The sequence below is a fragment of the Lytechinus variegatus genome, chromosome 13 (genome assembly GCF_018143015.1).
Source record: "Lytechinus variegatus isolate NC3 chromosome 13, Lvar_3.0, whole genome shotgun sequence".
In the NCBI taxonomy this organism is placed as follows: Eukaryota; Metazoa; Echinodermata; class Echinoidea; order Temnopleuroida; family Toxopneustidae; genus Lytechinus; species Lytechinus variegatus.
The window spans coordinates 3,486,584-3,501,115 of NC_054752.1; the positions used below are offsets into that span (position 1 = coordinate 3,486,584).

Consider the following 14,532-nt stretch of genomic DNA (forward strand, 5'->3'; position numbering starts at 1 on the left):
AACGTCAACAAACTTGGGAGATAATGGCTGAAATTTTGACAAAAATATTATCAGATCTAACAGAATTTGAATTGCAATGGTGGATAATAATTGTAAAAGTATGATAAAGATGTGAATACAAAAACAGTATACATTAAATATGATTATACAAGAAAGTTATTGGTTGAAATATAGAAGTAAAAACCCTATTTTTGATGAAATTTGAAAAAGAATGCGACATATTGATTATAAAGTGATCAAATGGTCATAAATCAAACAAGTAAATAACAAATTCCAATAAAAATGGGGAGGCATAAATTGAAAAACAGTAAAAATTCACATTTAATGAAATTTTTAGGATGAATAAATAGTAATCAAGTACAGTATGATATGATAAGGTATATAATATGTGACCCACTGATTGGAATCTATATGAAAAAATGTCAAAATGATTGAATTGATGGAAATAAAAACGAACATCAAATTTTTAGGATGAATAAATAGTAATCAAGTATGATATTAGAATTATGTGACCCACTGATTTGGAATCTATGTGAAAAGATGTCAAAATGATTGAATTGATGGAAATAATAACAAACATCAAATTTGACTTGAAAATTTGAATTTAAAATGGTATGAGATAATACAATGATCTAATGATTTTGATTACATAAAGTAGTAAATAAATAAGGCCCACAGAATGAAATGATAGCATTGAATGATTGGAGTAAATGTTAATGTTTCGGATAATGATTTTGCAATGTAAGCAGGGAGGCCAGTTGAAATTCGGGACTGTCAGGAGCTATGTGTAAGCTCATGGGCATTTCAATTTTTTACACAGAAAACAATTTTTAAAATGTCATCAAACAATACATTATGATCATTTACAGATAATGACTGATTTTTTTTTACTTTAATGAAAGTCATATTACAGAAATGAATTTTCCACTAATCTTAACTTTTGATGTTTGAATTTTTGCCAACATATATAGAAACACAAAGGAAAAGTAATCCCAATTAACAAATGCAAATTAAACAAAAACAATCTCACCAATTCCTCTGAAGCGAAAAATATAATTAAACCATAAAAACAATATCGACACATACTGTATGTAGGTCACAGTTCACTAACATCAATTTCACCTTAAAGATACAAATGCTTATAAGAACATGCATTAACTGAAACAAAACTGAAATTCTAGCTGTTCACTTAAATCCACAAAAATAAAAAATAATGCATAATTACACAAAAATCAAACAAGGAAAACAAATAAAATGCCTTGGTGTGATTGGTTGATACCAGTCACATGACCAGGTCGCTATAGTTACCCTGTGCAATGACTGCTGGTGATGCGTCTCGGCCTCCTGCCCTCGTTTCCATGCGTTGGAGAACATATTGCCCATGCTGCTCTTGCGATACTGGGCAGTCATCTGGGGCAAGACCAGGGGGGCGTTGAGATTGGCGGTGATGCTATTGCTTGGGCTCGACCCTGCGGCAGATAAGAATACAAACAAGTGATGAACAATTTTAAGAAAAATGCTGTGATATTCAGCCAGTCAACACATGATAAATAGTTCTAAACACTTTCATGGAAGCGTCAAGGTATAGTGGCATAGTAGCTCTAAACGAGACATCATGGATTCAAATACTACCCAAGGAACCCGGGGGGGGGGGCACTTACATTGACGAGTGGATACCATGCGTGACTAAAAAAAACATGTAAAAAGGATGTCTTTTTCACGCTAGGGCACGTTAAGTACGTAACGTGATAAGGGTGTCAAAAACACAAAAATAATGAAAAAAGGGTATCTATTTCGCTAGGAAGATTACGTGTTTAGGGTCGAATTTGCGGGGATGATAAAACAAAATTAAAATGTTTTAAAAGGATGTCCTTTTTGCCCCAACACTTCATGTTTAGAGTCCGATTTGCGCGACGTGTAGAAGGACGTGGGGTCATACTAAACCAAATAAGGTAATGCCGACGACCGAAGGACCCATAACAATAAAACATTCCTGTACTTGTTTAGGGGTTCATTTCAGGTAACATTTGCCAAGACTATCGTTTTGTTTCCAATACTTGTTAAGGGAAGGGTTTCACACGCCAGTACTTGTTAAGGGGTACATTTTCAGAATATGGAAATTACGTGTTTAGGGTGCTTTTCGAGACCCCATGGTCGCGCATGGTATCCACTCGTGAATGGAAGATAGTATACTAATGGAATGACATGGCATGATGGCACATACACCCACTGTCTAAACAAACACACCTACAACATGTTGTTGCCACACATTCAGCTCCTACCACCTTTCAAGGGTTGCAGGGAGACTGCCTGAGCTCTGCAAGCTAAAACTAGAAGACATTCCCATGGAATAACATGAAATGATGACTAATATGTCAAAATTCTAAACAACCACACCTACAACATGTTGTTGCCACAAACTAAGCTCCTTTCGCCTATTACAAGATGTATGGAGACTGCCTGATCTCTGTGAGCTAAAACAAGATAGTATACTAATGGAATAACATGAAATGATGACACATACATCCAACAACCACACCTAAAACATGTGGTTGCCACACACTCTGCTCCTACCACCTCCCATGTGTTGCACGGAGGCTGCCTGAGCTCGAGGAACTAAAACTAATACACATGCTAATGGAATATTAAATAACGACACAGACACCTAAAATCTCAACGAACACACCTACAACATGTTGTTGCTACATATACAGCCCTACCACCTACATGTACCATGAGTAGGAAGGAGAATGCCTTAGCTCTGTGAGCTAAAACTAGAAGACATCCCCATGGAATAACATGAAATGACACATACATCCAAATTCTTAACGACCACACCTACGACATGTTGTTGCCACATACTTAGCTCCAACCACCTACCATAAGACAGCTCTGTTATCTCAATCTGGAATGCATACTAATGACATAACATGAAATGAAGGCACATACATCCACATTCTAAACAACCACACCTACGACATGTTGTCTGCCACACACACAGCTCCCACCACATACCATGAGTTGCGGGGAGACTGCCTGAGCTCTGTGAGCTAGAACTAGACTGCATGCTTGATAGTGAAGCTGTATCAGTCAGACTGCTTGATTGCGACATACTCTCCGCACTCGAAGCATACTCTGTCATCTCTCGCTGCGTGTCGTTGAAGTTGTCCAGTAGCACCTTGTTGTACTACAAAGAAAGAAACAATTTTTTGTAGTGTGAATTATTATCAATATCCATAATTTCCAAACTATCTTAACACTGTAATTGTTTAAAAAATGTTTAAATCATACACCTACATGTATGAGATTGGGTTAAACTGGGAGTTGTGGCATGCCCCTGTAATCCAAGCTGTGGGGAGGTTTCAAATTGATGCAAAGGTTCGAGTCCTGGTCACGTCTTTCGGATGGTGACGTTAAAGGTCAGTCCCAGACGTACATATCTGATCGATACACGTCTGACAAAACTCAGATACATGCACACACGAGGATTAAAGAATGAATAAAATCCTATGCACAAAGCATTACAGCCTGTTTAATACAGGTGTGAAGTTTGTGAAGATAAGATTTCACAATAATTGAAATAAATAATTATGACAGAACTGCCAGAATCTGCAAATTGGAAAGGATTTCAATAATATCCTGAGCAGTGTGAAAACAGCAGGAGGACTGGCTTTGACGAGCTTCCTACTTTTTGTTACCTTCGTTTTAACTCGTTAAAATGATAATTGATAAGCATGCAACATTAGGATCTAGGAAGGAACTTCTTTTAAGACCTGAAGTAAGTTTTGGTAAATTCCCAAAAGTGCATATCACTATTCAAATTCATTACTAGATTATATCAAATGCGTCTACCCCAGAAAATTATGATGCAGAGGATGTACATAAAGAGTGTATCATAAAAATGTGTTTATTTGACAGTATTGCAATTTTTCATGAAAAAACATTTTGATCGGTAGCTAGATGAAACAAAATATATATTTTTCTTGTTATATCAAGCCACTTCTCAACCACAGAATAGGCATCATCTTTTACTGTAGCTTTCTCATATCTTATCACTAAATGTGTTATATCAAAGTGCTCAAAAATACTTTTCAAAGCCCCCAAAAAAGATCACTAAAGGGTGCTCAATGTCCTAGAATTCAAAATTCAAATTCTCACAAAGAATCAATGGCTGAAAAAAACTCCACTTTTATAAGATTAAAATGTTAGAAGATGCTTGAGATAACTGACCCTTTACCAAATTTTTTCTTGGGCTTTAAGGACGGATGAATGAATGAAGAGCGGAGAAATGCTCTTACCTTGGCTAATCTTAATCCAGCTATCCATCTCTGACACGTCCTGTAGTCCTCAGCGCACAGGTACTTGATGTATTTGGATTTCTGCTGAATTTGAGGGTGCTGAAAAAAATTAAGAGAAAAGAAAATATACAAATAATGGTAAATAAAAGAACTTTCTAGATAGCTTTCCAATGGAACATGTATATATTTTTTTATAAAGTCTATAGAGAAGGACCACCTGCTTCTACTAATAATATGAAACATTAATATCGCGCTTGATGCAATGTTTCTACACCAGGGTGGAGAGTGGCAAATGTACATAAATGCCTTGCCAAAGGACGCAGGTGCCGCCATAAGTCTGAATAATTATATCCACCAAGCCACAACATCTCCATAATGACCACAAGTTTGGTTTCCATTCATTGGTATTTCCTATTGAAATGTGTATTACAGTAACCTGTTCATCAAGACCTGCTGCTCATAAAGACCACTTTTCTTGTCTCCCTTGATCGGTCTTTATTATACAGGTTCAATTCTTTTACTGGAACCTATTTCATAAAAAAACCCTGCACATAAAGACCCCATAAACACAAAGCGTTGCAAATTATCTGATCAACCACAACTATTGACGGCCAGCAATGTCAACATCTAAAATGCAAATTATTTCAAAATATTTTCTAGGCATGATGTACAGTAAACATATTCATACATTGTTGTTTTCCTGAAGATTCAGTGTGATTCTCTTTGTTTTAGCTACGAAGATTGTGCAAATTTCCTGTAGAAAAAATAATGATATGGATGGATTTCCAGAGAGCTGAGATTGATTGGATTTATCTTAACTCTTTGTGAGACGGGGCCCTGGCCTCCCCTGTACAAAGGTTTTTAGGTAGAAAAACAAACTATCAGCTATTACATACAGAAAACTAAGAAATGGACAAGAAAATAATCTGGAAAAATACAAGATATATATAACGTTTGTCTAATGGAAAGTAAAAGTGAGAGAATATTGAACAATGCCAACACAAAAACAATGAAGTTCCAACCACAACCAAAGCGCATGGGCATACTTGAATGTCAATCATGCCAGATGCTGTAGGATTCCCGAAGGAGAACGGAACCATGTTATCTTGCACGAAGAAGATTTCCACCAGAAATGTTCTCCAGATGTTCCTTGTTGTCGGGTTCCTCTCGGGGGGAGAGAGCGCTCGTGGCTACCGGGGGGGTAAAGAGATACCGCACGCAAAAACAGGAAGCGACCCGGAGCAAGATGACATCAGTGCCTTCCCCCGGGGTTTTCGGTTTTACCTTGAGCATTTTCCATTCTCCATTGTTGATTCAAACTCTTGAGGTCACAACATGAAACAATTCCAGGGAGGCATATCATGAAACAAATATTCAGTGGGTTTTCAGTGATGACTGTTATAATCTAATAAAATACTTGCATCCGATTGGCTTAGAACAAATTAATCAGTGCAAATCACTATGTGCTTCAAGAAAACACTCCTTTGGAACTGTCTGTATCAGGTAACCTACCCTTGGCTTCAATTGTTTTTAATTAGCATTATCATTGTTTATATTGTTCTTCGCGCAAGTTTGCAGCAAAGAGCAATTCTTTGAATAATCCCCAGAAGCATTTGTTGGCATAAGATTCAAGAAGTTTTATGATGAATTGTTTAGATAACACCAACCATGAAAAAAGTACATAAACATCTATTGCATTTCAAATTTAAAATGGCAAAAGTCTAAACATGAAACGGTACCCACAGTAATTATTATGCATCAAATAAATAAAAATCACTATTTGTGTGTATTTGGATCTTTACAGAATTTCATCAATCATTTTTCTTATTCTTTGATTTTCATTTTAAAGAGAAATTCTAGTAGTTGCAGTAAACACTGATTTCATGAGAAAGTCTGTAAAACCAGGCTTAATTGTCAGTATATCATCGAGGATCTAGATCTGGTACCGTTACATAAACTGAACTTTGTGAAATCTTGAAATCTACGCTGAAAAATGTTCACGTTGAAGATTACCAACACAGAGAAGCACACGTGGGATAGTGTATTATTATTGCTGGAATAAAGACCCGACGGAAGTGACCGAATCCGCGCTCATTTTGCTTATTTCTCAGCAATTACACAATTTCTTCCAGAATCCTTTGGCACATATTTTTTATTCATACAAACAGACACTTGGGTGGTCATTATATTAGATTCTGTGAAAATTCATTTTGAGATCATTACCAATACTGGAATTTATCCTTAAGTATTATTTTCAGATTATCAGTTATTCCATCTTATGCACAATATCCATAAGGCTTGTGAACTGAAAAACAAGTCTTCTTCTTCTTCTGATAAAGTACAGTCCACCGACTGGTGTATTGTTGTACTACATTTGGGAGGTCTGGTGTGAAGTGCAGCTAAAAAAAGTTTGATATTTAAAGGGGAATGAAACCTTTGGAACAAGTAGGCTTGTGTCGAAACAGCAAAATCAAAGAATAAGAACAAAGAAAGTTTGAGAAAAATCGGACAAATAATGAGAAAGTTATGAGCATTTGAATATTGCAATCTCTAATGCTATGGAGATCCTCCCATTGGCAACGCGACAAGGATGTGTGATGTCACACATGAACAACTTTCCCTTTGATGGACTATGAAATACCCTGAAAATGTGTCTTTTTGCTTTTTCGTATGGTGATACAAACTCTTTATCCATGATGTATTCTTTAAAATTCTGTATTACATGCCCTCCTATAGAAAGAATACATGTTCTACTGATAGATGTAATAAAAGAGGCAATTTAAGTGAAATATATACTAAAGTAATGGGGAGAGTTGTTCAAGAGTGACATCACACATCTTTGTCGCATTGCCAATGTGAGGATCTCCATAGCATTAGTGATTGCAATATTCAAAAGCTCATAACTTTCTCATTACTTGTCCGATTTTTCTCAAACTTTCGTTGATCTGTTTCTTTGATTTTTCTGTTTTCACACAAGCTATCTTGGTCCAAAGGTTTCATTCTCCTTTAATGACATTTATTTATGAACATAAAAATGAATTGAAGTTTGATGGTTTTGTTGTACCACTACATGCACATTTCTCTGAATGACATTGTTTTTAAAGAAAAACAACGAAAGAAAACTAGTTGAATGGTCAATTTACCTTGAGAGCAAAACAATGATCTGTGGGTGCCTTGTACTTTTTCTTCCATCCCATTCCATTGTATACATTGGTGTGTTCAAATTGAACCAGGCATACAATGTCTTTGGTTGACTGTGAAGAAAACAAAAGAAGATAAAGAGAGTTGGTCCGATTGCAAAGGAGATGATGAGTCTTATATTAATTACATGTACAACATTTTTCATATATAAAAACAATAAAATGTTAAACTTCAATGCAATGTAATGATTTTCGGTTTATTCCATTCTTTCCCAAACTTTCTTTTGCATCTTCTTAAACTAGCTTTTCTGATAAAAAATTATTTTATGCTTAAAATCAACCCATACAGAAATATGATACATAAAGCTAACGGTATTTGCTTTTTTAAGTATCATATCTTATCATGTCAAATTTAAAGAAATAAAAAATATATCAAAGAAAAATAAATTCATGCACATTGTTTATAATAAAATGTTAATACCATGGTAAAAAAGCTATATCAAAAATAATTCATCAATTATTGATATTTCAAATCTACATGTACATGTAAGTCCTATCCATTAAAAAGACTGTAACATTTAAACATGCATGTAAAATACCACATTATTGCTTACTATCTATTCACATGACATCTTTTTCTACATTGGCATGATTAAAGATCCCAAGACTTCTAAAATAAAGGTAACCTTTCAATCCCATAAATCTCTGTGAAGATGATTTGTTTCATATTCAAATAATAAACAAAGGAAAAAGTCGCAACTGGAATAAACTTTAAAACACGCTTTATTGGCTTTAAATTCACAGATGTAATCACCATATTTAGCTTTCATTAGCAACAATCAGTAAAATTTGAAAACAATATCACTATGAATTCATATTGATAAACCCCTTCAGAACAGAATTAGAACTGCAAAAATAACTAATGCTTATTATTTTATTATAGTGATGTTTATGTGTTTCTTGGGCAGTATCTCTGGATTTTGACAGAACATTCAGTACAGCGATGAAACAGCAGGGACTTAATGTTTATCAGAAGGAAATGTCTTTCATTATTTGGCTTCAAAATCCTCCAAGCTCGCTCAAGAAACTTGGCATAAATGAAACCATTTCAGGGTTCCATAGCAATCCTCTCTTGTCTTTCTTTCCTCATTGAATGGCATCCATAAACCGCATGAACGAGGTAAAAGGAAAAGGGTTTCTGAGATCACGAAACTTGGCTGAAGTGACTGCTTTTTGTTCCTGCCTTACTTTTTTCCAGACTTCATAGACAAATTGCTCAAGGAGATTATCTCCCCTTCCTCCTTCCTCCCCCCCTCCCCCTTCTCTAATGATGTAAATTGTGGTTTGGCATTTAACGCTTCTAGAATTACAGGTAAAAATTCAAATATTTTGTCAAATTTATGTCACACACCCACTTGGCAAAGTCAGTGAGAGGCTGAAAGAAGCTGATCTATATACAAGATCTTTTTTTCATTTTATTATATGGGAAAAATAATAATAAATCTCAAAGGAACACAACTTAAATACTGTCCTATCCAGAAACCACAAATCAAATGTTTTTTTTTTATATAATTTGTGTCATACATCCACTTGGAAATGTCAGTGATTGCCTGAAACTAGCTAATCTACAAAATCTATTTTCTCTTTTGACATTATAAAAGAAAAAAACAGTCTGGAAGAAGGTAAGGGGCCCATTGCAGAAAGAGTTGTGATCAAACGCAACTCAAAAAACCTTGCGCAACTTGATTTTCAACGAATGAAGCACCCATATTCGGGACTTGCGCTTGATATTTTGACTTGCGTTTAAACGCAACTCTTTCTCTCTTTCTACAACAGGCCCCTGAAATTATAAAAAAAAACTATTAAACATAGTTATGCAAGTGAGATTTTGATGTGTAATATCAACATTGACAAAAGAGAGATGCATGTATTTTAACATTGTCATATATCATTTTATTGCACATTCTAGAAATGCTGAAATGGATTCAAAATTCAAAACTTACTTTTGACTTTCCTTTGGGGGAGTAATAAAGACCAGATCCTCTGAGGACAAAGTAGTGTTTCTTCCAGGACTTCTTTCCTTCCTGCTTCAGATAGAGCGGGCCCTCTATCTCCGGGATCCTGTTCCCCGCGTTGAAGAATTCCTCGATGAGCGACTGCTTGGACTTCTCCGCAAACTGCGTCGCCACCTCTGAGGCATGCTGGGATAGGAGGAAGTTCTGGACAAGGGTAGAAAGAGACAAAAAAAGTAATTAAAGCAATGTGAAAGGTAAGGAGTATATTGGGATCTGCTACACTCGACTGTAAGCAAAGCAGAAAAGCATCTCAAAGAAATGAATATTATGAAAACAGTATAACAGTAGAAATCTGAAGGTTTGCATGGTGGTATGAACAATCGCAGAAGAGGTTTACGGTAAACCATGTTTAAAGTCCAGGAAGGACTGAGATAATAGTGGATAGAAATGTAGGTGAAACGGACAGGTGAGAAAGTGAAGATTTGAAAGTAGAGTATTCTCTTCAAAATTAGTGTAGTCCTTAAAAGGACTAGAAGGAGTGGAAAGCTGAGTAGTAGGCAGGCTTAAGTATAACGGAAAAGACCCCAGAGTCATGTACATACCTGTGGATTCTTAAAGATGGCGTATTTGTCCCTTCTCTCCTGAAAGAGGATCCTATTGGTCGTTTCTCTTTTCCAATTTAGCATCACATCGGTGACCAGGTGTTCATGATCTTCTAATGTCCTCTCTGAAATCAACAGCAGATAAATAATTCTTCATAATTTACTAATCCAGCCAATTTGGAGAACCTCTCAACAGAATTTTTAAATTCTTTAGGTGATCCCCAGGCAATGGCTGGTGCTCAATTTCATATTTCTATCGTAATGTTTATATGAAATCTGTCATGTTGGTTATTACATGTATCTTGCCTGATAATTAAATTGGTGAATAAAAAAAAATAAATAAAAAAAATAAATGAATAAATAAAATCAATCAATCAATCCTGAGGTATGGTACTTCAACAATTCAATTCAATTTCAATTCAATTCTTTTATTTCATTTCCATTCAAAACATAATACAAAGTAATATAAAACAATATAAATCAAATACAATTTTACAGAAGGGCATTCTTACTTCGTAAAAAAAAAACACAGTATAATATAGAGCATAAATGGATATGGAAATGGAAATGAGGGGGATCCACTAAAAAGCAAAGCTTGTAAAATTGTGGATCCCCCTTGGAAAAGAAGAAATTATAGTCGACTTACTATATGCGTACATGCATGTATTACAGGAAAGAAAAAGAGAAAAAGAAATCATATTGACGGAAACATAAAAACTGAACAAATGCAAAGCTTTTCACACAAAGAGGTCTTCGTTGTAAAGGATATGTTGCGCAAGACAGGAAAAAACAGAGAGAGGGGATGACAAGACGTAGAAGACAAGACAAAACAAGAGACAGGACAGTACAAGACAACTAGTTTTTAAAAGGAGTAAAACTAAGAATGGGAAAGGGCTGACCATGAACCAGCTTGATCTGGTGAAATAACAAAGGATATGACAGGACAATATAGATGAAAAAAGATAAAAATAAAAGTGAAAAATGTAAGGATTATAATCAAGATAATGAAGTGTTAGTTCCGTTGAGAAGAATTATAGGAATTAAGCAGGATACGTTTGAGTTTACGTTTGAATGAATTCAAGGAGACACTGTCTTTAACATTATTAGCGAGTGAGTTCCAGAATTTAGGACCGTTGAATAAGAATGTATTTTTGGCCAGTAAAGTTCTGTAAAGTGGGATGTTACAAGAAGTAACAACTAACTTACCAATGGGGAGGGGGTCTCTCAGCTTCACATCCTCTCCTAATCTGATTTTCTAATAATTCCTATGTTGTCTGGTTGGGTTTTTTCCTGTCTACTCGAAAGTTGGTCTCTTTCCCGTCTCAGAGTCTCACCCTTGGAAGCTTTATCTTGTTTATTTTCAATCTTTCTTCTTTATTTCTTTTATGTTCCATGATTTTATGTTTTAATCTTGTAAATCCTTAAAAAATATTGTAATTATTGATGATTTCTTTTAATAAAAACTTTGATATTTAAGAAAAAAACACACTAACTTACCCATGAGGAGATCTGGAATCTGCTCAACGATTGTCCAGTCTGGTCTCTCATCCAAGTGGTTCTTCTCCACCAGCATGTGGCAGACCTGCCTGACCCTCATCGTCTCGTCGACAAACATCGTCTTGGAGCTTCCATCTTCCATGTACACCCGCACGATCAGCTGGAAAGAGGGGATAAGTACAGGAAAATGGTTAAGATTTTGTGAGCTTTGAAGGCTGCTTTGCATGGTGGTGAGACTAGGTGTAGAGGTTTGCAGTTGCATCCTGGAGGTGAAGTGGTTCTGAAAGGGATTGATGTTTTAAATCTTTCTGTGATAGTGGTGCAAAGAAAAAAATGTTTGTCTCGATGTTTCTAGCAGTATTCTCTACTTTTCGTGAGGAGTGTACTCAGTAGGTTCCCTTTTCAGGACAATGTCACCTACATGGTGCAACCACAACCTCGACACTGAGTAGGGATTTTTGCAATGTCCTCTAATTATTGTAAATACAGTATTGAGACAGGAGGCTTTATGCTACAGTAATTCAGTTAACTTTTTCTGTCCCTGGCGTTCCAATGGTTGATATTTCTTATTTTGCATTGTTTATACTGAAATGTATTTATGCATTATTTGCCGAATAAATAATATTGCTTCACTGAACACCAGATCCAGAACTCTAGTTTCATGGTGTCAAACACCATCTGCCATTGGCTTCCTGTCCTCTACTAATCAATGACACTTCAGGAGTTGGATCAAGAAGATGTTGATTTGCTTCTTGATATGGATCCCTTCCAAATAATACGATAGAGAACAAACACAATGTAAAATTGACAACTAAGGAAGAATTCAAGAACATTCTCCTTGATCGATGAAGAACCCACCCATGAACAGGTACAGACACAGGTGCACTTCACTCTCCTTATAGTATTAACATAATACATGCTGATGTGTCCTTGAGGTCTTTGAATCTAATCCACACCAACGCTCTTCGCTACCACCTCCAGACAGGCAACTGATGTAAATACTACTGAATGGATTAGGATGATTTCACAATTGACGGAAGAAACATGTAACTGTCAACTGAACAAACGTCCGATAATTGATATTCCTAGGCAGAGACTGAGCTTCTCCCCTAAAACTCTTCACTAGCTACCACTTCCAGACAGGCCACTCAGGCAATTAATGCCACTGAATAGATGATGATTTGACAATTTTTCAATTGCAGAAACCTCATCCAATCGTCAATTGACGAAGAGTCACCCAATTATCATTATTATTTCAAACACACAGTCATGTCCTTGAGGTCTTGTCCACACCAACACTCTTCGCTACCACCGCCGGATATGATATCAAAGCAAATATATGGAATGGATGATCATTTGACTTTTTCCAATTCCCCCAAAACCTCATCTAACAGTCAAGTGAAGAAATGCCATCAAATCATCAATATTCTTTGGCATAGACCGAGCATTCCCCCACAAAAACTCATCGCTACCACCTCTGGACAGGCCACTGAGGCAAATACTACTGAATGGAAGACAATCTGACAATTGCCAACTGAAAAAAAATCTCATCTAATTGTCAATTGAACAAACGTCATCCGATAATTGATTTTCGTTGGCAGAGACCGAGCTTTCACTCTCAGTTTCAGTTTGATTGTCTTGAGCTATGGAGGCAGCTAGCAACAATGGCTGCTGTCAAAACTTCTTTTTTTGGAATCAGATGATTGAATTGTCAAATCTTTGGCCACCGAGAAGGGACTTCCAGTCTCAATTCCTGCTGTGGTCTTCGTTTGGTTTGGCCTGGTGAGCTTGATTAGGAACCGTGCCCTTATTCTGCTATCAGATCCGAGTATTCTCTATTGATGTACAATGATGTCTTTTGTTTATTAAACTTCTCATTTATCTGATTGCTTGCTTACATTTCTCTTACCTTTCTTCTATCTCTTTCTTCCTTCATTTATCTTTTATTTCTTCTCTCTCAGTTAACTTGTTTTCTTCTTCCTCATCTCTTTGCTCAAGGTCTTTATCCATCTCCATATTTCTTTACATCTCACTCTTTCTATCACAATCTTTCCTTTGTCTATCTCTCTTATCTTTCTCTCTATCTTTCTCTGACTCTGTTTGTCTCTCTCTCTCAGATTCCAAAATACAGACAAACACACTTCCCATTTCTCCAAGTGACTGCACCCCTATATGCAAGAGTCTATTGATGGACCGTTTGCCATTGTCACGTAATAATAATAATTATACTTGCTTATATAGCGCTTAATATTCAATTCAATTCAAATTTATTTTCATTCTTCAAAATGATACAAATAAGTACAAAATAGATTGATTCAATTTAAATAAACAATAGCATGAACAAAATTCAATATTGGAAGAAAAAAAAAATACATATTTGAAAGTAATCTAAATATAAATTAACATACATGTCAAATTAAATCAATATAATCAATATCATTAGATATAATTGAATCAACGCAATTATATATCATAAGAAGAATGGAGGGGTCCACTGAAAAGCAAAGCTTGTATAATGTGGACCCCTCAAAAAATAGATACAAGGAATATAGAAATATACGTAAAGTAATACATGAAGATAACGAAAAGGCAAGTAATAATAGTAAATAACACGAAACAACACAACACATGAACATGAGGTGGACAATAGTACGATAACAACTGCCTAGAATATAGAAAGAAAATAGAGATAGGGAGAGGGATGCAAAGCTAATTTGCTGCATATAATTATATTATGTCTACACATACATACACATCAATACACGCACACACACACACATATATATATATACATGTATACACACACATACACACAAATACATACACGCATACATATACACATTACACATAAACATACACACACACACCCCACCATACACACATATACAAATACACCATTACACACGCACACACACACACACACATACAATAAAAAAGGTACAATATAATGTATAGACAAGATATAACTTTCAAATTTTAT

The 14,532-nt window shown here is 35.6% G+C and overlaps 1 protein-coding gene across 5 annotated transcripts in view; it reads right to left on the bottom strand.

Annotated features, from left to right (window-relative positions):
• The window catches only part of LOC121426521 (histone-lysine N-methyltransferase 2D-like), a 35,609-nt gene that overhangs the window by 4,884 nt on the left and 16,193 nt on the right, over positions 1–14,532 (bottom strand). For all 5 annotated transcript variants that reach the window (XM_041622858.1, XM_041622857.1, XM_041622861.1 and 2 more), the window contains exons 4-10: positions 11,553–11,712; positions 10,056–10,180; positions 9,442–9,657; positions 7,442–7,552; positions 4,299–4,397; positions 3,016–3,187; positions 1,309–1,469 (exon numbers count right to left, since the gene is read on the bottom strand). In XM_041622858.1, the coding sequence (XP_041478792.1) occupies positions 1,309–1,469; positions 3,016–3,187; positions 4,299–4,397; positions 7,442–7,552; positions 9,442–9,657; positions 10,056–10,180; positions 11,553–11,712 (1,044 nt within the window). The remainder of the gene's footprint in view (positions 1–1,308; positions 1,470–3,015; positions 3,188–4,298; positions 4,398–7,441; positions 7,553–9,441; positions 9,658–10,055; positions 10,181–11,552; positions 11,713–14,532) is intronic.